This window comes from Lampris incognitus, chromosome 9 (assembly GCF_029633865.1).
Source record: "Lampris incognitus isolate fLamInc1 chromosome 9, fLamInc1.hap2, whole genome shotgun sequence".
NCBI classification, from domain to species: Eukaryota; Metazoa; Chordata; class Actinopteri; order Lampriformes; family Lampridae; genus Lampris; species Lampris incognitus.
Genome location: NC_079219.1, coordinates 56,201,738 through 56,227,482, shown reverse-complemented (window position 1 = coordinate 56,227,482; position 25,745 = coordinate 56,201,738). Strand labels below are relative to the sequence as shown.

Below are 25,745 nucleotides of genomic sequence, written 5' to 3'. Positions count from 1 at the left end.
TTACTTTTTAAAAATGTCAGTTCCGTTTTCCCGCTTCAAATATAGAGGAAGGGGGGGCGGGGCGTGGTTGCCAGGTTTGTTCGACACCGTTCCGCGTATTGGTCCGTAGTTGCGGGCAGAGCGGCCGAATTTCGGGGCAGTTACAACAGTTTTGCCCGGTGAAGTTGCTGAGGTGGCCTTTTAGAGCTTACGTAGTTTATATTTGTTTATTCATCGTTAGAATACACCTTTCCGCGCACCGACGGCGTCCAAAACGCCGAACGCGTGTTTTCTCAGCGTTCGCTTCGATTCCGTTTACGGGAAAGCTAAATATCTGGCAACGTCCAGAGCGACTAAAGCGCCGTTGACGGTTTTGAACGCGATGTTTCCACATATGCCGGTGAAAGACGAAATAAAAAAATGAAGCTTCGACGTCCGAGAAAATTCCGCTGTACTTGTCGATATTAAATCTTGACTATATTATTAATGCACGTAATCTAAACGAATCACGGGGATATGCGATGAACGCGATTTCGACGTTGTTTACCTGTGAATGTGCTCCTCTGAATCCAACGTTGCGTAACACATGCCCGTTTCGAAAATGAAATAGTACCAGGTCCGCTGGCACATGTTTTTGACGCGATAACAGCAAACCAGCGACAACTCGGGTAACCCCGAAGCGAAACCAATGACGCAACTCGACAGTGGTATTTCTTGTCGTATCTGTTGACGGCGAGGATCCCCAGCAGGGAGCTTTTAAACTAGGTAAGTTAGCTTGCTAACTCAACTTGGTAAATGGGCATGCTATTAACAGCTAGCATTAAGCCACCTGAAATGAAAACGTTTGTGCACGTTAGCCTCCTTACGTCCCCTGCTCTAACCTTAGCTAGCTTGGCATAGCGCAGTGAAACGTGTTTAATGGAATGCTGAGCAGATATTACACCATGGCTAACGTTGACTTTGTCTGTTGTGGTCTATACAGGCTTTGAAAATGAGTGGTCAAAATCCTACCCAAACAGCTGATATAACGCCACTCCAGCAGATGACGGCGTCGTGCTCGGGAGCCGTGCTCACGTCCTTGTTTGGTGAGTGAAGCATCTCTTTCATCTGGACACACAACGTTTATTGAAAAGTTGCCATCGCTCATCAAAGTGACCTCTTCAGCCTCAGCTGACTACAGGTATCCCCGCCCTTATAAACATTACTGTAGCTAGTTCAGGGGCAGCTGGGAATCGAACCTGGGTACTCTGGGCCACGGGGAACTGCGCTAACCAGTCAACTAAAGGGTCAAGTCAAGTCAGTTTTTTTTTTGTATAGCCCAGTATCACAGATTACAAATTTGCCTCAAGGGGCTTTACAGCAACACAACATCCTGTCCTTAGACCCTAGCATCGGATTAGGAACGACTCCCTAAAAAAACAACCTTTTAACAGGGAGAAACAATAGGAAGAAACCTCAGGGAGAGATCCTAGGGGGGGGGGATCTCTCTCCCAAGATGGACAACGTGCACAATAGATGTTGTGTTGTGTAAGGGTCCGACCCGTTAGCTAGCGAGTCTAGTCATCCGTGGTCGTTACCCCCCCCCCCCCCCCGTCGGGAAGCGCGTCAGCATATCAGCTCCCTCGCACCGATGGACACACACGCTTCCGATGGCCTCACCATCCCACTTCTGACACCACTGTAGCGGATTCAGGGAGCAGCTAGCTAGCCAACTGCCGCCGGGAATCGAACCTAAATAGCCCAGACCACGGGCCACTGCACTCACTAACCAGTTAACTAAAGGGTAGCCCTTGGCTAACGGGTCAGACCCTTTTGTTGACTGGTTAGCGCAGTCGTCCATGGTCCGGGCTATCCGGGTTCGATTCCCGGCTGCGACGGATTCCCAGCTGCCCCTGAATTCGCTACATTGGTATCAGAAGTGGGATGGTGAGGCCATCGGAAGCGTCTGCACCCAGAGGCATGAGGGAGCTGATATGCTGAAGCGCCAGGACACGCTTCCCGAGGGGGGGGTAGTGTTAACGACCACAGATGTATAGACTCACGAGCCCTTGGCTAATGGGTCAGACCCTTTAGTTGACTGGTTAGTGCAGTAGCCCATGGTTTTTGCTATCTGGGTTCGATTCCTGGCTGTGATGGATTCCCGGCTGCTCCTGAATTCGCTACATTGGTTTCAGAAGTGGGATAGTGAGACCGTGAGGCCATCGGAAGCGCGTGTACCCAGAGGCATGAGGGAGTTGATATGCTGAAGCATGGGGACGTGCTTCCTGAAGGAGGGGGGTAGTGTAACGACCACGAATGACTAGACTCACTAGCCCTCGGCTAACAGGTCGGACCTTTCAGTTGACTGGTTAGCGCAGTCACCCGTAGTCCGGGCTATCCAGGTTTGATTTCCGGCTGCAACAGATTCCTGGCTGCCCCTGAATTCGTTACAATACAGTGGCCTAACGACCAAAACCAACGATCGGTTTCATATGACAAATGCAGTGACCATTAAATAGAGTTACAATGGCAATCAAAGAAGGTTGAATCAGTTCATCTGGATACGTTTATTGACAGATATGTTTCATCACTCATCTAAGTGACCTCTTCAGGACTTCAAGACTGACGAGGTCACTTGTCTTACCTGGATTATTGAGTATGCTTAAATACATTACAATGGCAATGTGTACTATTCACAGAGGACTCGGAAATGGTTGCAATCACAGCATTGTAAGATGGCGACAGACAGACATACTCTTAGGTCCCTCCTCGGTTCAGTGATGGTCGTTCCTTCATCACATCCCGCTTCACCTCTTCATTGGCATTGTAACTCTAGTTAATGCTCATGACAATTTGCATATGAGACTGTTGTTTTTGGTCGTTATGCCACTGTATTGTTTATAAGGGTGGGGACACCTGCAGTCAGCAGAGACTGAAGAAATCAATTAGATGAGTGATGAAATGTTTCTCTCAATAATCGTGTCCAGATTCAACTTTCTGTGATTTCATTACCTGGATTTCTGAGCATGTATAAAGACTCTCTCGATCTGTTATTCTCCCACATTTTTCATGCATACTTGTGTAGAATTTTGCGTAGTGTTGGAACGCTAACATGGACAGTGAACAACACGTAAGCATAGATTTGTCAAATCGGCATCAGGTCAACACTCCATAAGTAAAGTTACAGAGAATTGTGGTCACATGAGATAATGTGGAGGAATTGTTATACTTCAATGCTGACAGTGAGCTCTTGTTGTTTTCAGTCACACCCCTGGATGTTGTGAAAATCCGACTCCAAGCTCAGAAAAATCCATTCTTCAAAGGTACAAAAGAAAGGCATTGTTTTTGTTGTGACTATTGTAAATATTTTATCATTATATTATTATTATCATCATTATCTCAAACTACTGTATACTGCAGCTACATTGTATTCTTTTTCTTTTTTGTGTGTGTGATGTCTGCAAATGCTAGAAGCTACTGTGAACCGGAGTCCAATTCCTCGTGTGCGGCCAATAAAGTTGATTTTGACTCTGATTCTGACATGTGTTTTTCACTATTTTCCAGGAAAATGCTTTGTCTACTGCAATGGCCTTATGGACCACATATGTTTGTGTGAAAACGGCAACTCGAAAGCATGGTACAAAGCCCCTGGTCACTTCAGTGGCACGCTGGTAAAAATGGCACTCAGCACCTCATACGCATATCCTGCCTACCAAGGCTGCTCTCTGGATCCATTCAGTGTTGACGATAACATGATTCAGCCATATAGATCTAGAGGAGCAGTCTGTTAAAGTTACATGTCATGGGGCGCCCCGGTGACTCGCCGGTAGAGCGTGTACCAAATTAGGCTGAGTCCTTACCGCAGTGACTTGGGTTCGAATCCGGCCCAGGCCCTTTGCTGCATGTTATCCCCTCTCTCTCCTTTCCTGTCTCTCTCTCTCTACTTCCACTGTTAAAATAAAGCAGAAAATGCCGAGAAAATAATCTTTTAAAAAAAAAAGTTACATGTCATGCTGATTTTCAGTGTTAGTACTATTGTGACTGTGAATATTTGGTTTCTCCAATATTGGGACGATGATGTGTAAAACCACGCTAAAACTTATCTCCTTCCACAGGACGCATTTATCAAGATAGTACGTCATGAAGGGATCAAATCCTTGTGGAGCGGTCTCCCTCCAACCCTGTGAGTCTGAATTTAGTGTGCTTTTATTTTCCCACTGCAGATACAACTTGCCTGCTCTCTTTTAACACTGACTTATGTGCAGTTGGAGCTAAAATGGTTGGTTGAATGCTGTTTAGCAGAATTATTGCCATGCACTAATGATAACACTGAATTTGCTCTTGTTTTTGCTATGTCACATGTGTTCTGTAATAGCTTTGACTGAGTGGTACAGTATGGTAGGTTTGTTTTGGGGTTTGTTTTGGGTTTTTTCTACCTAAATTAAGCTGTTGAGGGCGTAGCGTAGCGGTCTATTCTGTTGCCTACCAACATGGGGATCGTCGGTTCAAATCCCCATGTTACCTCCGGTTTGGTAGGGCGTCCCTACAGACCCAATTGGCCGTGTCTGCGGGAGAGAAGCCGGATGTGGGTATGTGTCTAGGTCACTGCACTAGCGCCTCCTCTGGTCGGTCGGGGTGCCTGTTTGGGGGGGGGGGGGAATAGCGTGATCCTCCCACGCGCTACATCCCCCTGGCGAAACTCCTCACTGTCAGGTGAAAAGAAGCGGCTGGCCACTCCACTTGTATCGGAGGAGGCATGTGGTAGTCTGCAGCCCTCCCTGGATTGGCAGAAGGGGTGGAGCAGCGACCGGGGGCTCGGAAGAGTGGGTTAATTGGCCAGATACGATTGGGGAGAAAAAGGGTGAAAAATCCCCCCCTCCCAATTTTTTTAAATTAATTAATTAATTAAGCTGTTGACTCTGAGAGGCTGTCACAGTGTTGCCTCACCAGAATCCTAAAGGAGAAACTGAATGAAAGCATAGCATGTATCTGAGAGTGAGGTGATCATACTGGTTGATATTTCCAGGGTGATGGCAGTTCCAGCTACTGTGATCTACTTCACGTGTTACGATCAGCTATGTACAGCCTTGAGGGTCAGGATGGGTGACCATGCACAGGAGGCCCCTATCCTGGCAGGAGCTTTAGCTAGAGGTGAGCTGTGTTATGAATAGAGACATTCACGAATAATCACCCCCCTTAGATGTTCATCAGTGTGTATTTACACTTATCAGGCTTGATGAATTCAAATCAATTATGCCAATAATGTTAACTTATGAGTCGTCCCTGTTTTTGCTGGTATGCCTTTTTTCCATTACATCATGACTGTGCTACACGTCGTCATCACTGGGTAGTATAGCAGTTGTACTCGGCCTTGAAAACCAGCACCAAAATCAATTTGTGAGACTAGCTGACCCCAGCATTATTTTTTTCCAATTTGAGCAAATAAAAAAAAAAAAAGTCAGTAGATTAGAATCTTTTACATTCTCAGACTTGGAGGTGCTGACTCTCATCCCAGCCATTTCACACTCGGCTGCAAACTGCCCCAGTGCGTGCTGGTTCTGATGAAGCCAACAAAACCACATCGTCTGCGAAGAGCAGAGATCCGATTCTGAGGTTCCCAAAATGGACACACTCCTCACCTTGGCTGTGCCTTGAGATCCTGTCCAAGAATATCACAAACAGAACTGGAGACAAGGGACAACCTTAGTGGAGTCCGACACCCACCGAAAACCTGTTTGACTTTGTGCCGAGAATGCGGACACAGCTCTCACTTTGGTTATAAAAGGACCGGATTCTTTCACACATGTACCTTCCTGAACCCTCTTCTTCCCATTTGCCCACAACAACGACTGTCACGTCCTTCGCTCACACCAGCTCCTCCTTGCGGTATGATTGCACTGCTGTTCTACCTCTTCCCATTCCTGACCTTATTACCAATAGGCATCTTTACCCTCAACGTTACCACAATAAAAGACACGTGCATCAGTCTAATCTCTGTCCTCTTCCTCAGTTCTCATAACCTATCATACAGCAACGTCATCTGAAATTGGTTTTGCTCAAAACACGTTCACTCTGTAACAAAAGCCTCACTCTGAATGAATTTATAACTGACAGTAACCTTGATTTCCTCTGCCTCACTGAAACCTGGCACAAGCCTCTGGACTATTTCTCGCTAAACCAGGCCACACCCACAGGATTCACATACATTGTTAAACCTGGTCTTGAGGGACGGGGAGGTGGTTTTGCTACTGTTTACAGGAAGGACATTAAAACAACCACAATTTCTATTTCTACTGCCCATTCTTTCGAACAACTTGCCTTCAAACTCTGGTCTCACTCCCTTGGTCACTACCGTTATCCACCACCCCCCCAAGCCAAACCCCTCCTTTCTCTGACTTATCAGATTTTCTGGCCCAGCTATGTGGCATCTCACCTTCCGTTCTCCTCCTGGGGGATTTTAACATCCAGGTTGATGACACCGACTGTAAATCTGCCATAGAATTCCTGGAACTGCTACAATGCATCAACTTCACGCAACATATCAACTTCCCTACTCACAGCCGTGGCCACGTCCTCGATTTGGTCTGCTCCACTGGTCTCACAATACATCAACCCTCCAGGCTCAACCTTAATATCTCTGACCACCTGGCAATCACCATGGACATTGACATACCTGTCCCCATCCCAAAAGTCAAATGCATAGTGTCGTCAAGTTCAAGTGTAACTTTATTGTCATCCATCCATCCATTATCCGAACCGCTTAGCCTGCTCTCAGGGTTGCGAGGATGCTGGAGCCTATCCCAGCAGTCAGTCGGTGGCAGGCGGGCAGACACCCTGGACAGGCCACCAGGTCATCACAGGGCCGACACACACACACACACACACACACACACACACACACACATTCATAGCTAGGGGCAATTTAGTACGGCCGATTCACCTGACCTACATGTCTTTGGACTGTGGGAGGAAACTGGAGCCCCCGGAGGAAACCCATGCAGAGACAGGGAGAACATGCAAACTCCACACAGAGGACGACCCCCAAGGTTGGACTACCCCGGGGCTCGAACCCAGAACCTTCTTGCTGTGAGGTGACCGTGCTAACCACTGCGCCACCGTGCCGCCACTTTATTGTCATATGTATTTAAAATACAATGAAATTCCTGCGCGCTAGCGGTCTCTGCCTTAACACAAGGGACACAAGGACAAAGAACACAAGACACGCCATCCCAAAAAAAAAAAAAAAACGTAGACTATGCACACAGTGAATTCATACATTATATACACAATATACAGTACATGATAACACAACAGTGTAAGGTGCATATGGGTGCGTCAGCTGTTCGGCTTCCTGACTGCCTGTGGAAAGAAACTATCACTGAGATGGGTGGTGTGTGATTTGATGCACCGGTAGCATTTATTCAGATGGAAAGAGCGAGAACAGAACATGAGCGAGGGTTGCTGGTGTCCTCAATGATGTTTTGGGCTTTCCTTTTGCAGAGAGTGGTGTAAATAATATGAAGTTGTGGTCGTTCCATGCCAGTGATTTTTGCCGCCGTCTTTACAGTCCTTTGCAGCAGTCTGCAGCCCCGAGCAGTCAGGTTGCCAAACCACACTGTGATACAGCCTGTCAAGACACTCTTGATGTTTTTTTTGGATTTTGACATACTTTAACGATCCTGTGGGGAAATTCTTTTTCTGCATTTAACCCATCCTTGCTGTGTAGCTAGGAGCAGTGGGCAGCCGCCATGCAGCACCCGGGGACCAACTCCAGTTCGTCCTGCCATGCCTCGGTCAGGGGCGCAGACGGGAGTATTAACCCTAACATGCCTGTCTTTTTGATGAGACATGCATGTTTTAGTGGCTAGCATTCCTTGCCCCCCGATTTAAAAGCCGTGGTACGCTCCCTCAACCTCACACGAATGTCGCTGTTAATCCAGAGCTTCTGGTTGGGGTAGAAGCAAATAGACAATAGTGGGACACAGTTATCCTCACAGAATCTAACATAGCCAGTGACCGATTCCGCATACTCATCCAAACTTGAGGCCGAATCCTTAAAGATTGATCAGTCTGTTGATTCAAAACATCCCTGAAGTTTGGATTCGTATTCTGTTGTCCAGCACTGTACTGTCCTCACAGTGGGCAGCGCGCACTTCACTTTCTGCTTGTAGGCAAGAAGCAAGAGCACTGACAGGTTGTCAGATTTCCCAAAGTGAGGTCATGGGATAGACCTTGTAAGCTCTCTTGACCATGGAGTAACAGAGTTTTACTGCTTCTGCTTGGGCAGGTGACATGTTGGTAAAATTTTGGTAACACAGATTTCAGGTTACAGTGGTTTAAGTCCCCCGCCACAATCGAAACGGCCTCAGGGGGCAAGTTCTCCTGCCTGCTAATGGCTCCATAAAGTTGGTCCAGCGCTGCTGCAACAGTGGCTTGTGGTGGTATGTGGGCAGCAGTTAACAACACGCAGGGGAGTTCCCTTGGAAGACAGAATGGTCTGCATCTAAATGTTAGTTGTTCCAACACTGGCGAATAGGACTGAGAGACTATTTCCACGTCGGTGCACCATGAATTGTTAACAAAGGCATAATATCCTTCAGAAATCTCAAATCTAGTATCTCCCCCTCAGTGCTATCTGCCTCTCTTGGTAGTAAAATTTCTGCCTCCCCTCCCCCGCTGTCGGATAATCCCTCCAATCTTGTCAATTATTATGACTCACTCTCCCCCTGTCTTCATCAGCTGGCCCATTTAAAACCAAAATAGTCTCATTCACATACTCAGCTCCCTGGTATACTCCTGAATCTGATCAAATGAAATCTTGTATGCGCCAGCTCAAAAGACTTTGCAAGAAAACTGGTTTAACAGTACATCTCCAAGCCTACACAGACAAACGTCAACAATACAAAGACGCTTTCATCACAGCCCGGTCCACCTACAACTCACAACTCATACATTGGCTCCACCAAACCCAAGGTTGTCTTTTCCACAATAAACAAAACTACCCAAACCCAGCAACAATTCCTCCAATACTTCCACAGTTAACAAGTGCAACTATTTGTTTTAATTTTTCCAAACAAAAATTGACACCATCTACAGCAACCTGACCACCTCCCTTGCCCCCCCCCCCCCCCGCCTTACCACTCAGCCCCTGTCAAAGTTTTCCTGTGTCCCCAATGGAGCTCTCCAGCTTTATGGTAGGAGTGAGAAGCTCCACTTGTGTTCTGGATCCCATCCCATCCAGTTTTGTCAAGGACTGTCTCCCAGCTATCTCCTCAGTCATCACAGGAATCATTATTCCTCCTTCAGCTCCGGTTCAGTCCCCCATATGCGTAAACTGGCTGCTGTCACCCCTCGCTCAAAAAAAATCTGGATTCAACCCTAATCTCATGAGCAATTTCTGGTCTATCTCCAATCTTCTCTTTCTGTCAAAAATACTGGAATGTGTTACCACCTCCCAACTCAAAGCTCAACTCATCTCCAACAGCCTATTCAAACCATTTCAATCTGACTTCTGCTCACAGCACAGAAACAGACCCCCTTAAAGTCCCTCATGACCTCCTCCTCCCCGCAGACTCTGGCCACCTCAGCATTTGTATCCTCGATCTCACTGCAGCTTTTGACACTGTCACCCACACCATTCTTCTCTCCCACCTTGAATCTTCCCGCAACATCACGGGTACTGCCCTCTCCTGGCTAAACTCATATCTCACAAACAGACAACTGTTCAACTGCATCTCCTTCACCATTCCTCAGTCCCAAGGCATCCCCCAGGGTTTGGTGGTTGGTCCTCTCTTGTTAATCCTTTACTTGCTCCCTCTTGGTAACATCATATGTCATCATGGTCTCCATTTCCACTGCTATGCCGATGATGTCCAGCTCTACGTCTCCACTAAATCCATCAACACTACAATGTACTCCAGTCTGACCACCTGCCTCACTGAGATTAAATCATGGATGCACACCAACTTCTTCAACTAAATTGTGATAAATCTGACATGATCATCATCGGTCCCAAATCCCTTACCAAAACCACTCACAACTTTTGCCTTAACATCGATAACTCCACTCTGCCTCCAGCCGCACACATCCGCAACCTTGGAATCATTTTCGGCAGCAACCTCTCCCTTGAATACCATGTCAATCAAGTCACCAGAACTGCCTTTGTCCACCTAAAAACACCCATCACTTTCCTTCTCTGCTACTGAAACCTTGATCTATGCCTTCATCACATCCAGAATTGACTACTGCTGCAGCATTCTCTATGGCTCACCACCCAAAGTCCTGAACAAACTTCTGTACATCCAGAACTCTGCTGCTCGCCTGCTCACCCGCTCCCGTGACCACATCGCCCCAGTCCTCCAAAACCTCCACTGGCTCCCTGTCCCACAGCGAATCCAATTCAAAATCCTTCTCCTCACTCACAAAACCCTCCGTAACCAGGCCCCCTCCTACCTCACCGACCTGCTGCACTACCATGCTCCTTCCCGTAGCCTTTGCTCCTCCAATGCCAACCTCCTGTCTCCACCATACAGGTCCAAGCACCAGATCTGGGGCAACAGAAAAGCAAAATATTGGTTTAAGAGTTAAGGTCTAGGCGACAAAGGCTTGTGATCTAATAAATACTGTTTACTCACGATGAACTCGGCCTAAAGTGATGTGTCAGAATATTGGCAGAACCTTTTCCCTGTTGTTTCAGGTGAACATTAAGTTGGGTTTATGAACAGTACAAACAGTATTTTATGCCCAGGGTGTATGTAAAGAAACAAGACTCGTGGCTCATATGACAGCTAAAGTATCCCCAGACAGTCGATGCATGTAGCTGGTCATTTATTAATTCAAAAAGAGGTATTTGAACAAAAAAAGGGAAGAAGTTCTACTAAAGTGAAAGTCTGAAGTATGGACGGATGATAAAGCTTTTGCAGGACTGGTGTGAATATTGTATCTCGTGCCATTTGATTTCTCTGGGACCTATATGAGCATGTGGGAATATTTGCCTCTGACTCCCTTATCTTGGATTAATGCGTGTTTAGTATTTCTCTAATTTGCTTTCTCTCTTTGTCTGTCCTCGTTTTATTTGTGTCAGTGGGCTCTGTGACGGTGATCAGCCCACTGGAGCTGATCCGCACCAAGCTGCAGTCACAGAAGCGGTCGTACAGGGAGCTGACGGCTTGCATTCGCTCGGCAGTGGAAACGGAAGGCTGGCTGTCGCTGTGGAGGGGCTGGGGGCCTACGCTGCTCAGAGATGTGCCCTTCTCGGCCATGTACTGGTACAACTATGAGCGGGGCAAGGCCTGGCTGTGTAAACGATACAATACCAGAGAGCCCACGTTTGCCATCACCTTCATTTCTGGAGCAGTTTCTGGTTCGGTAAGCACCTCTCATGTCTGATTCGTTTGTCCAGAACCGCACAGCGGCGATGCCGCTCACTATGAAGCAATGAAGAGTAGGATATTTGATTTCCCAAATGTGATGTTTTTAATACTTCAAAGAGCAAGGGGGCAGAATATATCATTAATCCAAATTATAAGTAAATTCAGTTCATTTCGGGGGCGTCTGGGTACTAACTTGATTGGGAATCCCTACAGACACAGTTGGCTGTGTCTGAGGGTGGGAAGCCAGATGTGGGTATGTGTCCTGGTCGCTGCACTAGCAGCACCTCTGGTCGGTCGGGGCGCCTGTCTGGGGGGGGGTAGTGTGATCCTCCCACACACTACATCCCCCTGGTGAAACTCCTCACTCTCAGGTGAAAAGAAGCGGCTGGCGACTCCACATGTATGGGAGGAGGCATGTGGTAGTCTGCAGCCCTCCCCGGATCAGCAGAGGGGGTGGAGCAGCGACCAGGACGGCTCGGAAGAGTGGGGTAATTGGCCGGATACAAGTGGGGAGAAAAGGGGGGAAATCCAACAAACAAACAAACAAACAAAAATTCAGTTCAGTTCAAAAAACGTTATTTTTCCTCGAGGGGCAATTGCAGAAGTAGGTGTAGTAATTCGGTGCAGATAGGACATGAGGACAGTATGACAGACAGTGATCCCAAAACAGTGACGGCACAGGAAAGGACAATGACACGACTATATGTTCGGTACAATGTCTGACTTAAGTCCATTAATAATAAATAAAATATTCTTTACAGTGTTTTATGTTTTAGGGTGCCTGGACAGGCTGGCAGGCTGGTCTGTGTGTGTGTGTCTATGCCAACATGTGTGTACTTGTGTGGCATGGAGACTGGAGTGAATGACCATAAATGAGTTTAATTTTTTTATTATTCTACCATTTTCCTATTTTCCATTTCCTTCAGGTTGCCTCCGTGGCGACATTACCGTTTGACGTTGTCAAAACGAGGAGGCAGGTGGAGCTCGGGGAGCTTCAAGCTCTAAATTGTGAGTACAGGAAATCATCACTGCTGTATTTGTTGTCTTTTCTTGTTCAAGTTTGGATCAGCAATGGAGACAATTTGTCGCACAGGTTCACACAATTATATCAAAGATCGATGTTACACATTTTATCTCCTGTGGTGTTTTTGAACTGAGCGGAAGGTTGTTTTGTGTTGACTGGGGTCTCCGTGTCTTGGCAGTGTCCTACCACGCCTCGTCGTCCTCCACGGTTAGCGTTATGCGCAGGATCGTGGCAGAGAATGGCATCGGGGGTTTGTTCGCTGGTAGGTAATCCATATTCATCCATCCATCCATCCATCCATTATCCAACCCGCTTACCCCGATTGGGGTTGCGGGGATGCTGGAGCCTGTCCCAGCAGTCACTGGGTGGCAGGTGAGGAGACACCCTGGACAGGCTGCCAGTCCATCACAGGGCCCTATTTTAGCAGCTCAGATATATTCTGTCTTTCAAAGTTCAAAACCTCTCCCAGATCTTAAATCTGCTCACTAGATTTGAGGGTTTTGGTTGGTGTTCGGTATTATTTATGTTGATAGTCAGCCCACAGTAAATATGTTGCGTTACTCTAGAGATAATTGTTCTTCGTGATAAGAAACATTGCAATATTTGAGATGACTTAAGGTCCGAAACCATGCAAAAATGTGACGTGAACATATAGTGTATCGATACTGCCCAGCAATATATTTCCATAATTTTCCTAACTTTTCCGCAATTTCGATGCTTTATGATTCAATTTTCAAAGAAAAAAGTTAATAAGAAATGATTGCAGTTGTAGGCTATGCACCTTTTTTAACCCTTACCTGGCCATCTGGTCTCTTGTGCCGTTTAAAATTACACCCATGGTGTAGGGATTCATGAGGTGTTGTCGGCCAGCAGTATCCTTAAAATTGAGGACGGCAGTTCCTGTTTCTGTGTTATTCAACTTTACATGTTCCGGGACACATCTGGGACCCCACAAAGTGAAGGTCGGGGTTCCTATGCTGCAGCATCTGGAGACGTATAGAAAAAGAATTTGGAAAATTGAATCCATATTCTCCTTGCATGTCTTGTAAAAACATCTTCTTTTTTTTGTTGCGAGGCCCCCTACTTCGTTTTTTTGCGACCATGTAAATTATGTTGGATGCATTATGGGAATTGACTCGCAGACGTACCCATGAGCCTCTCTTCCTCCTGATGTTTGTCCATCTAATACACAGGTTTCCTGCCCCGGGTGATGAAGGTTGCCCCGGCCTGTGCCATCATGATCAGCTGCTACGAGTTTGGGAAGGCCTTCTTCCAGAGGCACAACCAAGACAGAACGCTGGTGCCGCTTCAGAGCGATAATGCCTGATTGCCCCGCTGTGGATTTGTCTATTGAATTTCCTTCACCTCGGAATAAATAAACCCACACACAACCTTAGCTTATACCCAAAAGACAGGCTAATTACAGGGCAATGGGGAAAAACACAAAAGATAGTTCAACGGACAGACTAAGTTGTGGCCTCGTTTTGTTGCCTAATTTTATAGATGATATTTTATTGGTAAGCTTTTACTGCTTAAAGAAAATGACTGAGATTAATATAATATTCCGTATTTTGTCTTTCGGATGTTCTCAAATCCTGGTGCTGAAGTGATGCCGAGAATTGCATTAACCAGCATGGCCAGCGGGTGTCACCCACAGGTTGGGTGTCATGGCATGCGGTAGTTGTCCAGGTCCCACCTTGCTTCCCTGATATCAGACAGAACTGCCAGCTCTTAGACTACATTTCCATCTGCAGTCTGACATTGGCTCCATCCATCCATCCATCCATTATCCGACCCGCTTATCCTGTTCTCAGGTGGCGGGGATGCTGGAGCCTATCCCAGCAGTCATTGAGCTGCAGGTGGGGAGACACCCTGGACAGGCCGCCAGGTCATCACACACACACACATATTCATACCTAGGGACAATTTAGTACGGCCGAGTCACCTGACCTACAGGTCTTTGGACTGTGGGAGGAAACTGGAGCACCCGGAGGAAACCCACGCAGACACGGGGAGAACATGGCAAACTCCACACAGAGGACGATCCGGGACGACCCCCAAGGTTGGACTACCCCGGGGCTCGAACCCAGGACCTTCTTGCTGTGAGGCGACGGCGCTAACCACTGCGCCACTGCCACCACTTAACAGAATTCGGGGGGGGGGGGTTCTATTGTCTCTAACCAATCACTACCAGAGATCAACGCATCCGCCTGCACCTAACATCTTTTTAAATCGACGCTGATGCGTAGCCATGGCAACATACTGGTTTAGCCGGGGGTTTTAAGAACGGAGCGGAGTGAAGTAAAAACAAACTACGATGTCGGGTGACGTTGAGAAGACGTGCCGTCAGTGGAAAATACATTTGTTAATCAAGGGGGGTTAAGATTATTCAGCAGCCCAAACGCGAAAGAGAGGCCATTAAGTGAACGTTAGGGTAACATTAACAGCTTGGGAACGGCGTTAGACCCACCCTTGGCGACGATTGGCTAATCGTCACGTCCCCTTGGTGCCGATTGGCTAATCGTTACGTCCCCGCGGCGCTGATTGGATAATCGCGTTTTCAACCGAGAAACGACCGTTTCGTGCCACGATGCTGCCAGAATCACGCCTTGTCCACACGTCCAGGAGTGTTTTTTGGAAACGTGGCGTAAGGTCACTGAAAACGTACCTTCTGGAAAACTCCTTCGGTTTTCAGGAGCTCCTCTTTTCAGTGTTGACGTGTCGACAGGGAATCGGTCAACTTCGGCGGAGTGGTCGGACTCCGAAAGTCTGGACCCAGCCATGGTCCCTCCCTGCTCTGGTGGCAGAATTGAGTGAACTGTGCCAGAAGACATTCCAGGTTTCCCTTCTTGAGTTTTTCTTTTATTGAAAGACTATCCATTTAGTCCTCTATCTCTGAAACGGGTCTTTTTCTGTACCGCCACTCCAGATCCTTCGGTAATGTCTTCTGTGCTTTAAAGATGGAAATATTAGAATATCCCTGCATTGCCATTTGAGGAGGAGGAGCTGCAAGATATTTTTTTTCCACTTTAAGATGGAATCCCACCTCAGAATACGTGTATGCGTGTATCAGTGAGGAAATGTCAACCACCCTGCTGTCCCACAACACTACGCGTTTCCAGAACCCTAACCTGTGAAAAAAACATGAAATGAATACCTACATTTGAAATGCCTTATAACATTAAGTATTCGATCTGTTCAATAAATAAATCAACTACTTTGTGAGCTCGTTGTGCGGCCGCAGTATTCAAGGAGGTGTGTAGAACCTGATAATGTAATAAATCCCCGATAATGTAATAACTTCCTGATAATGTAATAAGTGCATTTCCCCGATAATGTCAAACTTTTTGCCGATAATGTAATAAAGCATTGCATTAACAGGAGGTTATTACATGATCAGGTTAGCCTTCGTTTTGCAGGTCCTGATAATGTAATAATTCCCCAATATTGTAATAATTTAACAGCAGACCACCCATTAATGGGTTCAAGTGGTGATACTGTGTTGGCAACTCTAGCTCCAGAGCTCTAGTGCCACCAACAGGTCAAAGTTGGACATGCAAATGCACTTTATACACCCATTTCACGCTGCGGCCATCTTGGATTTAAAAAAAACCAAGCGGTGGGAACTTAGCCACGCCCCCTTCTTACTTCATTGAAAACACTACCATCCTGCAACTCCTATCAAAGAAGGGAAAGAGATAAGTCTATATATGTGTATGTATATATATATATATATATACATACACACACATATATATATATACATACATATTCACTAATCTTTCAATAGCGGATAGCTCTGTTCTGACACATCATCTTGATAACAGGAACATGTGTGGATTTATATTGCTTCCCACATGTATGACATATCCTCATGTGTCCAGTGAGGTTTGGGCGACTCTACCTGATCATGACTACGACGTGAAGCCCCTTTCTGTGGAAGACCAGCTTGACGCAGTAAAGAAACGCATCGCTTTCCTGGAGGACGAAAATAAAAAGCTGAAAAGTGAGCGTTTTGGTCTAGAACGCTTCCAGTGTGTGCCCGATCTGATCAGGTTTTACACTGGTTTTAAGGATTACCACCCCCTCAAAGCACTCTTCCTAGCTTTACAGCCTACTGCAGAGTCCATGGTGCGATGGAGTCAAACGCAAAGGAACAGCCATAACCTAGAACACATTTCTGTGTCTGGCTTCCATGCAGAGCATTTATCGCTGATTGATCAGTTTTTCCTGTTCTTGTGCCGTGTGAGGCAGGGCTTTTTTGCTCTGGATTTATCTGTACGATTCAATGTGTCGCCGGCCACAGTCAGCAGGAACTGTACGACGTGGGCCAACTATTTGCTCTTTATGTTCGGGACCCTCCCAATATGGCCTAGTAGAGCAGCAGTAGACGAGCTAATGCCACCAGTATTCAGGGAATTCTACCCAAACACAAGAGTGATACTAGACTGCACAGAGATCCGCATCGAGACAGCTAGTTTGAAGGTTTTGAACACCATGACATACTCCCATTATAAAAGTAACAGTACACTGAAATCCCTAATTGGGATCACTCCCTCAGGGTCAGTTAGCCTGGTAAGTAATCTATACACAGGATGTATTTCTGATAAGGAGATAACTAAGAGGTCAGGTGTTCTGGGCCTCTTAGAGTCAGGTGATGAGGTCATGGCCGATAAGGGCCTCCTTATCAAAGACCTGCTCGATGAAATAGATGTAAAACTTGTCATCCCTGCATTTTTAGGCCCAAGTGGACAGTTTAGCTGTGATGAGCTCACAGACGCACAGAGTATTGCTGGCTTGAGAATACACGTCGAACGGTCAATAAGACGCATAAAGGAGTACCACATTTTTGATGGAGTCATACCCCTTTCACTAAGTGGAACAGTCAACCAACTGGGGACTGTGTGTGCTCTCCTAACACATTTTCAGGGACCACTGTTTTAAACCTTCGTCAAATTCAGCTGACAAGAAAATAGTGCACACAAACCTGAGACAGATTGAAACATATTTAACTTCATTTCAGTACAGTCCCATTTTTTAGCCCACACCTTGAGATGAGCAATCACTATCTTAGTTTAGTAAACAATTGATGATTTGAGTTGGTAGCGAGTTCCAGTTTATTGCTACAACAGAATGAAAGTTGACAGAACATATTTTAGTTTAAAATGAGCCAACAGCTTTGTTAAAGTTAAAGGACAAAGAATGAAAATATGGTAGATGGGACAATCTAATGTATAAATATTGAATGTACAGTATAAAAATGAAATGTGTCTTATTTTTTATTTTATTGTGGTTAAACAGCTTCTTTGAATACAGCCCTGTGTGTGTGTCTCTCCTCACTGGCACAGGAGAGGCAGAAAGTACTGGAAGAAGAAAAGATCCAGCTTAGTTTTCATATTGTGGTAAATGACGGTAGGTGCTCGAGGTTGGTTGTCCAAACCATGTTTGCTGCTGCTGGCCCCGGCTGCATTGATTTCCGATTGAGTAAGAAGGGGGCGTGGCTAAGTTCCCACCACTTGGTTTTTTAAAAAATCCAAGATGGCCGCGGCGTGAAATGGGCGTATTACATTATCAGGTTTTATTGCATTTTCAGTGGACTCAAGAGCAGATTTTTACTACATTATCGGGGATTTATTACATTATCAGGTTCTACAAGGTGCCTTACCATTCTGCATCTGAACCAGAGGCTCAGAAGTGGGAGTAACGGAGGACGATTATTTTTGCCAAGTACATCCGTTGGGAGTTTATTCAAAATGACAGATAAAAAGAAACGTCCAACAAAGCATCTGCTCTATGTGTCAAAGGACTGCGGAAATAAGATGGAGGCAAAAAGTAAGGTCATGAGTTCAGTGCTGAGGTACATAATCATTCACCGACTTAAGTCTCGTGAAACAGGACATACAGTATGAGGGAGTCAACTCTTATCTAAAGCTCTGCGTTCTTTAAGAAAACCTTTCAAAACGGTGTATACTGCACATTTAGGAATGGGGGGGGGGGGAGGAGGAGGAGGAGAACACGCCACTCGGAAAAACGAGGAGTGGATTTTCAAATGCCTGAGAGAACAGAAACCTAACACAGCAGAATGCATACAAATAATACGGACGAGTAACACTGGACAGACGCGTGGGTACATTCAGTGTCGTGGAGCGACGAGTGCGGATGAAAGGAACGACTTGGAGGAGACGGAGTGGCCACGGACCTGCGGGGGGGGGGTGTGGGGGGGGGGGTGAAGCACACAGCAGATATTGAAAGGACCCGTTCATCGAGGCACAGTCGCCACGCAGGATTACAGCACGCCTCAACAATCCCGATGCTTTTCTCTCCGAAGACCTCGGCCCTCTAAAAGACCCGCTGGCTCGGTGTTGTCTTGCCGAGTTGGGTTCAAGTGGAACGACGACCCCAAAAAAATCCATTTTCAGTTTAAGCCTGTCGGAGCTGATAAAAGGAAAGGAAACGGAATGAGACACCCCCCCCCCCCCCAGGGTGAAAACGCCAACAGACTACCAAACCATATGAAATGTCTATCTGTGAGGTACGGTATCTGCAGCTGTGGTCTTGGCCCTTGGGACTGATCCAGATGTTGCGCAGCGTGCAGAGGGAATAACGGCTCATTAAGACAGACGGAGCTGTTGGAGCTGGTCGTAATCAACATAACACAGGAAAGAAAACAAAAAAACCCAACACGCTATACTCCAGATTCTGGATTCACACCTCTTGCTTTCGGACTCCCGGCCGTTCACGTCTCAAAAAGCTCTGAGATTTGCATCACAGAATCAAAACTCACAAGCTTCTACATCGGCTCGGCGTCGTCTCCTCGCAGGCCCTTGCCGGATTGTCTGGGTCTAGTGTTTGTCCGTCAGACAGGCGTCCGTCTCCTAGGAAGGCGTGAGGCCCGGGCTGCTCATCTCTGTGGTGGGACTGACCAAACACTCGCTGGACTTCAGGCTCGCCAAGGACTTGTAGCTGGCTACCGAGGTCAGGGAGCCGCACAGACCCCTGAGAGACGGAGTCTCCTCTTTACCTAGACGACATGGTGCGAAGGCAGTTTAGCGATTCGTGATCACGGCCGCCAGCGGTAATAATATCCGGTGGTCGGTCGCGGTGACTTTGGAGCGGGGAACCACCGTCGGCTCGGCTGTCATGGCAACACCAAAGGATGTTCTTATTCCAATAATCCCACCATCGGTGTATACCTGAGGATCAGACTTTGGTTGAAAATTCAGTCTACAACCTCACAATGTGCCCATGTCTGTGAATGTTCTCCTTCGCCCAGGTCGTGGTCGTCCAAAGGAGTCGAATCGAGTGCAACCGGGCTTGGTATATATCCGGGAAGACGTTTCGCCTCTCATCCGAGAGGCTTCCTCGGTTCGTGCCTTTCTGACTAGACCAAGCCGGTCTGTGCCGATGTGCCCATGCCTGGCGGCTGCAGACTGGGCAGACAGGCTACTGCAGCTTACAGACCACTGTAATGGTGTGGACTGAATTTCAACTGAAGTCTGACCCTCAGTTATACACCAGCGAGGTGATGATTTATGTCCGGCTTTTATCCCTCCGTGTATTCCGAGGAGATGACTAGATTTCAGCGGCACGTTCCGTTATCGCTCGCGTGTTTATACTTTTTATCAGCGACGGGGTCCAAAATCAAAGCGTAACGAGGATGAGACGTTGGCGACATTGTGGTAGCATTGATCAGATGATTGTAAATGGCCAAAATAACAATTGTATCCCCAATTGTATCTGGCCAATTACCCCACTATTCCGAGCCGTCCCGGTCGCTGCTCCACCCCCTCTGCCGATCCGGGGAGGGCTGCAGACTACCACATGCCTCCTCTCATACATGTGGAGTCGCCAGCCGCTTCTTTTCACCTGACGGTGAGGAGTTTCACCAGGGGGGGGGACGTAGCGCGTGGGAGGATCACGCCATTCCCTCCAGTTCCCCCGAACAGGCGCCCCGACCGACCAGAGGAGGACAAATACCCACATCCGGCTTCCCACCCGCAGACACGGCCAATTGTGTCTTTAAGGACGCGCGACCAAGCCGGAGGTAACACAGGGATTCGAACCAGCGATCCCTGTATTGGTGGTCAACGGAATAGACCGCCGCGCCACCGGGACGCCACAAGCTGGCTTTTAAACACTTGCGTCAGGTGAGGCGTTCTTCCTGTGAAGAACGTGCATGTCTACGGACACCGCGTACCGTGGCGTGGCCAGTGTCCGCCGCCTGGTCTGTTCTCTAGGCTGAGCGTGTTGGAAGGCTCTAGAGAAGTCTGGGAGAGGCTCATGTCTGCAGACAGCTGCTCGAGACTTTGGAAGCTCTTCCTGTGGGGGGAGAGAGAGAGAGAGAGAGAGAGAGCCTGTGAAGTCGATGCTTAGTGCAAGTCAACCTGGAAGTCGGAGGACTGAAAGCCCGTCCACATACTCCTCCCATTGTCCGGTCCTCTTCCTGTACAGCAGCGTGTCCAAAGCAACAGCGTTGTCGTCCAAGGCACTGGGGGATGGCCACTGATTGGTCAGGTGGGCACTCAGCTCCTGTCTGGACCGGATGTCATTATTCTTGAGCACCGTCCTGACGAGAGAGAGAGAGAGAGAGAGAGAGAGAGAGAGAGAGAGAGAGAGAGCAATTAGAGCAGTGTTTCTCAACCCAGTCCTCAAGGACCCCCTATCCTGCAGATTTTCATTGTAACCCTGCATAGGTAGCCCTGCTTGTACTTACTCGACCAATCATCTCGCAGCACTTCATTATGCAAGGTGTGCAATGTTTGACAAAATTCATTGCTGATTGGTCGAATAACTACAAACAGGTAACCTATTCAGGGTTGCAAAGAAAATATGCAGGATAGGGGGTCCTTGAGGACTGGGTTGAGAAACACTGAATTAGAGTTATAGATTGCTCTTACGTACAAATAATACTGTCGATTTACTGTGATTTTAAATGTTCTTGCACAGTGGGCTTTGGCAATATTGCACATCAAAACAGTTATGCCAGTAAAGCCTCTTTGAAACTGAATTGACAGAGAGAGTTGTACAGTACTTTTCTGTGATGTTCGGTATTAGGGGGAATACACCTTTAAGGACATAGGGAGTTATGGGATAGTAAACAGAGCAGCCATGGGAGCGGGAAGGTAGACGAGAGTCAGTCGGATTATGTGCACATTATGCACCGAGCGAAATAAACATGCCGAAGTTGCACGGCTAATTCAGAAACGGTGTTATCATCTGTGAGAGTGAAAAGTAGGTCATTATACATTTTCTATCTCAGCCTGGTTTTCCCCTCTCTCATATCTTTTTTATCAACGTTATTGTATCATTCTATGTCGTTGTACTGCTCTCATATATATAAAACACTGTTAATCTTACTATGACTTTGGATTATCTAATACAATGTGCTTTAGCAATACTGTACCCAGCTACAGTCATGCTAACACTTGGATTAGAGAGGGAGAGAAAGACATTTTTTGAATTTTAAACAACTCAATTTTACATAAAACTGTAACCATGACATCTATTTTGCGATATTAACACAAGTGACTCTTGTGGATGGATGCACAGAGAAAGTTAATCACAGAAAACAAGTAATGCTCAAATAAAATGAGTAATAGTAAAAGATGCTTAACACTTTAAACGGTGGTTCAAGTCAAGTGGTTCGAGAGAGAGAGAGAGAAAGAGAGAGCGAGAGAAACTGTAATTAAACTACCTTAAATTTAAAAAGCTTCAGATCTAAAACTTTCTCGAGCACGTTTCCGGCCTGTCATCACTTTCTCGGCTGTGTATTTTCTGCCTCGGCCTCTCGATCCGGTTTCTGCCACCGTGTCTTCCGTTGCTCCCCTGCATAACGTCACTGTGTCTGCGTTCTCCTGACTCCTGGTCTCACCCTCCACGTCTCTCACTCACTGTCGGTGACTCTCCATGTCACACTACATCTTCCTCGTCTGTGCTGTGGCTAAAAATCCACATAATTGACCGAGTAGTAGCTTAAAACCAAAGGTGTTCCCGGCTGACGTTTCTTTCATTCGACCCACTATGTAGGAGTGCATCGTCAGCATAGAAACATCTCCATGCTGACATGTCCACCTCTGGACAGGGTTACAACGGCTTGGGAACACGATACTATAGCTGATGACCAATGGGATTCCCTCCTCACATCAATACACAAATCTTCATTCTGTGCAAGACACTGCCTAGTGCAATTTAAGGTGGTCCATAGGGCCCACATGCCCAAGGCTAAATGATCTAGCATCTACCCTGATATCACCCCCACTTGTGACAAATGCAAAACCAGTGATGCCACCTTGATCCATATGTACTGGCTGCGCCCTCACAAAAATTTTATCACGGCCCGACATAAAAAACAATACCTGACTCCATGGAAATAGCTATATTATTTATTTCTTTACTCCTAGACGTTGTGCCTTAGAATTAGTCCAGATACTCAGGGGGTGGGGGTACGGGCGGTGGGGACATGGGGGTGGGAGGGAAGAGCTGTTTCACTAGAACACTGTTACCACTGTCACTGCCACAGGCTTTTGTTTGTTTTTCTGCTTGTTCTGTACACCGATGTGTAGCATGGTGGAATATACGTGCCCAACACTGCTCATTTTTGGTAAAAATTCAATAGAAATATTTAGAAAAAAGAAAAAAAACATAAACAGAAATTTTTTTTAATGAAAGTGAATTAAAATTGATAAAATTAATGAATGAAAATGAAAATGAATGAAATGAAAAATTAATGAAAAAAATTATTTCTAGTTTATTATTTATTTATTTTATTTTATTATTTTATTATTTTATTTAAAATTATTTATTGTACTAAATTGTCCCTAGGTGTGAATGTGTGTCACCCTATGATGGCCTGGCGGCCTGTCCAGGGTGTCTCCCCGCCTGCCGCCCAATGACTGCTGGGATAGGCTCCAGCATCCCCGTGACCCTAACTGGGATAAGAAGCTTGGATAATGGATGGACGGGGGGGGGGGGGGGCTGAAGGTATTGTGGTAAAGACACGGGGGGAAAAAGAACCCGCATCACATCTAAAAGCCCAAATTAAAATATTGATCGTGGAGGCTTGAGCTCTCCTACCGACTACAACATTAATCACGTGATGCAGCGTGGACGCTCTGATTTAATGCCCATTTCTTCCCCGTCCAGCCACAGCCGGCGTGCTGAGTCATCGGTACGCAGAGAGCAAAAACCACCTGCATCTCCAGGGCTTCTCGCTGTGTCCTGAATGTCAGACTCGCGGCTGGATCTGCTGCAGCGCCCCCTCTAGCCAACTCCGGACCGCCCCGCAGCGACAACCGTGCATGCGCACACAGACTCACAGAGAGAGAACAGAGCAGAGGAGGAAATAAAGACATACAGCTGGTCCTGTAGCTCAAGGATGATGTACTCCAGCTGTTCTTTCTCCACCGTGTGAGAAAGGTGTATGTCGGCCAGCCTCTGATGCAGGACTGTGTTATGGGACTCGGCCTTCGACAGCTGGGCCTCTCTCAGACGAACCAGCTCCTCTAGGTAACTCTGAGACACACACACACACACACACACATAAATGAGTTGTTTTCTTTTTTTTGGACCCCCCCCCCCCCTTTTCCTCCCAATTGCATCCAGCCAATTACCCCACTCTTCCGAGCCGTCCCGGTCGCGGCTCCACCCCCCTCTGCTGATCCGGGGAGGGCTGCAGACTACCACGTGCCTCCTCCCATACATGTGGAGTCGCCAGCCGCTTCTATTCACCTGACAATGAGGAGTTTCACCAGGGAGAGGTAGCACGTGGGAGGATCACCATATTCTCCCCAGCCCCACCCCCCCGAACAGGCGTCCCGACAAACCAGAGGAGGCGCTAGTGCGGCGACCAGGACACATACCCGCATCCGGCTTCCCCGGCCAATTGTGTCTGTAGGGACGCCCGACCAAGCCGGATTCAAACCGCCGATCCCCGTGTTGGTAGGGCAACGGAATAGACCGCCACGCCACCCGGACGCCCCGAGCTGTATTTTTTTGTGCGTGTAAGATAACTCGGCTCCTCTCAGAACATCCTGGTATTTGACCGGCCCTCGATCCTTTATTTCAAATATCACCGAAAGAAAATCTCCTGCAGACATCAATGATCATTTCCCTCACTGTATTAAGCCATTTATGCCAATTCCACACACACACACACACACACAGGTGCGGGTGCTACCTTCTGCTCCAGCGCCATGCGGTACTTCTGCTCGAGGCGTTTGCATTTGCTAACCAAGCTGCTCTGCTCGGTGAAGATGGCGGCGGCGGTGGCCATCTTCTCGGGAGTGCCGCTCTCGCTGCCGCTGCTCCCCAGGGTCCTCATCTCCTCCTCGTCGCTGCTAATGCTGTCTGCGCTACACGGGGCAAGAGGGTAAAGCGGTGAGATCAAGCGACCCCCCCCCCCCCAAAAAAAAGCGCACAACCAACCCCGTGCCGGCCAGTACAAGGGGCACGGGAGCGGCGTGCCGGAGATGATGGAATATGTGACGGGGGCCCGAGCGGGCCTTGCGTACTTGTGAGTGAACTTCAGGTAGGGCGTGTAGTCGATCACGGCGGGGCAGGCGCCGTCCAGACCCTCGCCCTTCAGGCAGAAGCTGGTGAGAGAAGACACACACTGCTTTCACAGACCGTACAGAGAACCTCTCGCGACGTCATCGGTGGTTTGAAATTCCGCGTCACGGCTTTGCAAACCGGGTCGAACGGCGGGGGCGACTCGCATTTTCTATCCCGGGGGGGTCGTCTTTTTTCATCTTTTGTCAAAGTGATATTGTCCCTCACGATATGAATATTGTTCCATGTTGGGCTCCCTAGAGCCCCCCCCCCTCCCCTTTTCTCCCCAGTTGTGTCCGACTAATTACCCCCACTCTTCCGAGCCGTCCCCGGTCGCTGCTCTACCCCCCATCTGCCGATCCGGGGGAGGGCTGCCGACCGCCACATGCCTCCTCCCATACATGTGGAGTCGCCAGCCGCTTCTTTTCACCTGATGGTGAGGAGTTTCACCAGGGGGACGTAGCGTGTGGGAGGATCACGCTCTTCCTCCCCACTTCTCCCCCCTGAACAGGTGCCCCGACTGACCAGAGGAGGCGCTTGTGTAGCGACCAGGACACATACCAACAACCGGCTCCCCACCCGCAGGGACGCCCGACCAAGCCGGAGGTAACACGGGGATTCGAACCGGCGATCCCCGTGTTGGTAGGCAACAGAATAGACCGCCAGGCTACCCAGACGCCCTAAATATTGACTTGGATAATGTAAGAAAGCTATTTGGATAAATTTAACGATGATCGTCTGGGTAGCGTAGCGGTCTATTCCGTTGCCTACCAACATGCCAACACGGGGGTCGCTGGTTCGAATCCCCGTGTTACCTCCGGCTTGGTCAGGAATCCCTACAGACA

At 47.7% G+C, this 25,745-nt stretch overlaps 2 protein-coding genes across 3 annotated transcripts in view; one reads left to right on the top strand and one right to left on the bottom strand.

The window, feature by feature from the left end:
* Positions 1-338: 338 nt before the first annotated feature.
* On the top strand, positions 339-15,633 carry slc25a40 (solute carrier family 25 member 40). Of its 2 annotated transcripts, XM_056286495.1 has the most exons (10): positions 339-744; positions 962-1,064; positions 3,222-3,281; positions 3,523-3,629; positions 4,074-4,141; positions 4,985-5,109; positions 11,042-11,325; positions 12,257-12,338; positions 12,533-12,616; positions 13,548-15,633. In XM_056286495.1, the coding sequence occupies exons 2-10, from the start codon at positions 971-973 to the stop codon at positions 13,679-13,681; spliced, it is 1,038 nt and encodes a 345-aa protein (XP_056142470.1). In that variant the 5' UTR covers positions 339-744; positions 962-970; the 3' UTR covers positions 13,682-15,633. The 2 variants fall into 2 exon arrangements, with proteins under 2 accessions (XP_056142470.1, XP_056142472.1); XM_056286497.1 differs by lacking the exon at positions 339-744 and having other exon boundaries at positions 1,027-1,159.
* A 3,537-nt stretch (positions 15,634-19,170) lies between these two features.
* rundc3b (RUN domain containing 3b) overlaps positions 19,171-25,745 on the bottom strand; it is a 20,185-nt gene continuing 13,610 nt past the window's right edge. Inside the window, exons 6-11 of the mRNA XM_056286480.1 lie at positions 24,864-24,944; positions 24,530-24,704; positions 23,708-23,865; positions 20,774-20,920; positions 20,552-20,673; positions 19,171-19,375 (exon numbers count right to left, since the gene is read on the bottom strand). Coding sequence (XP_056142455.1) covers positions 19,230-19,375; positions 20,552-20,673; positions 20,774-20,920; positions 23,708-23,865; positions 24,530-24,704; positions 24,864-24,944 — 829 coding nt within the window. The 3' untranslated portion in view covers positions 19,171-19,229. The remainder of the gene's footprint in view (positions 19,376-20,551; positions 20,674-20,773; positions 20,921-23,707; positions 23,866-24,529; positions 24,705-24,863; positions 24,945-25,745) is intronic.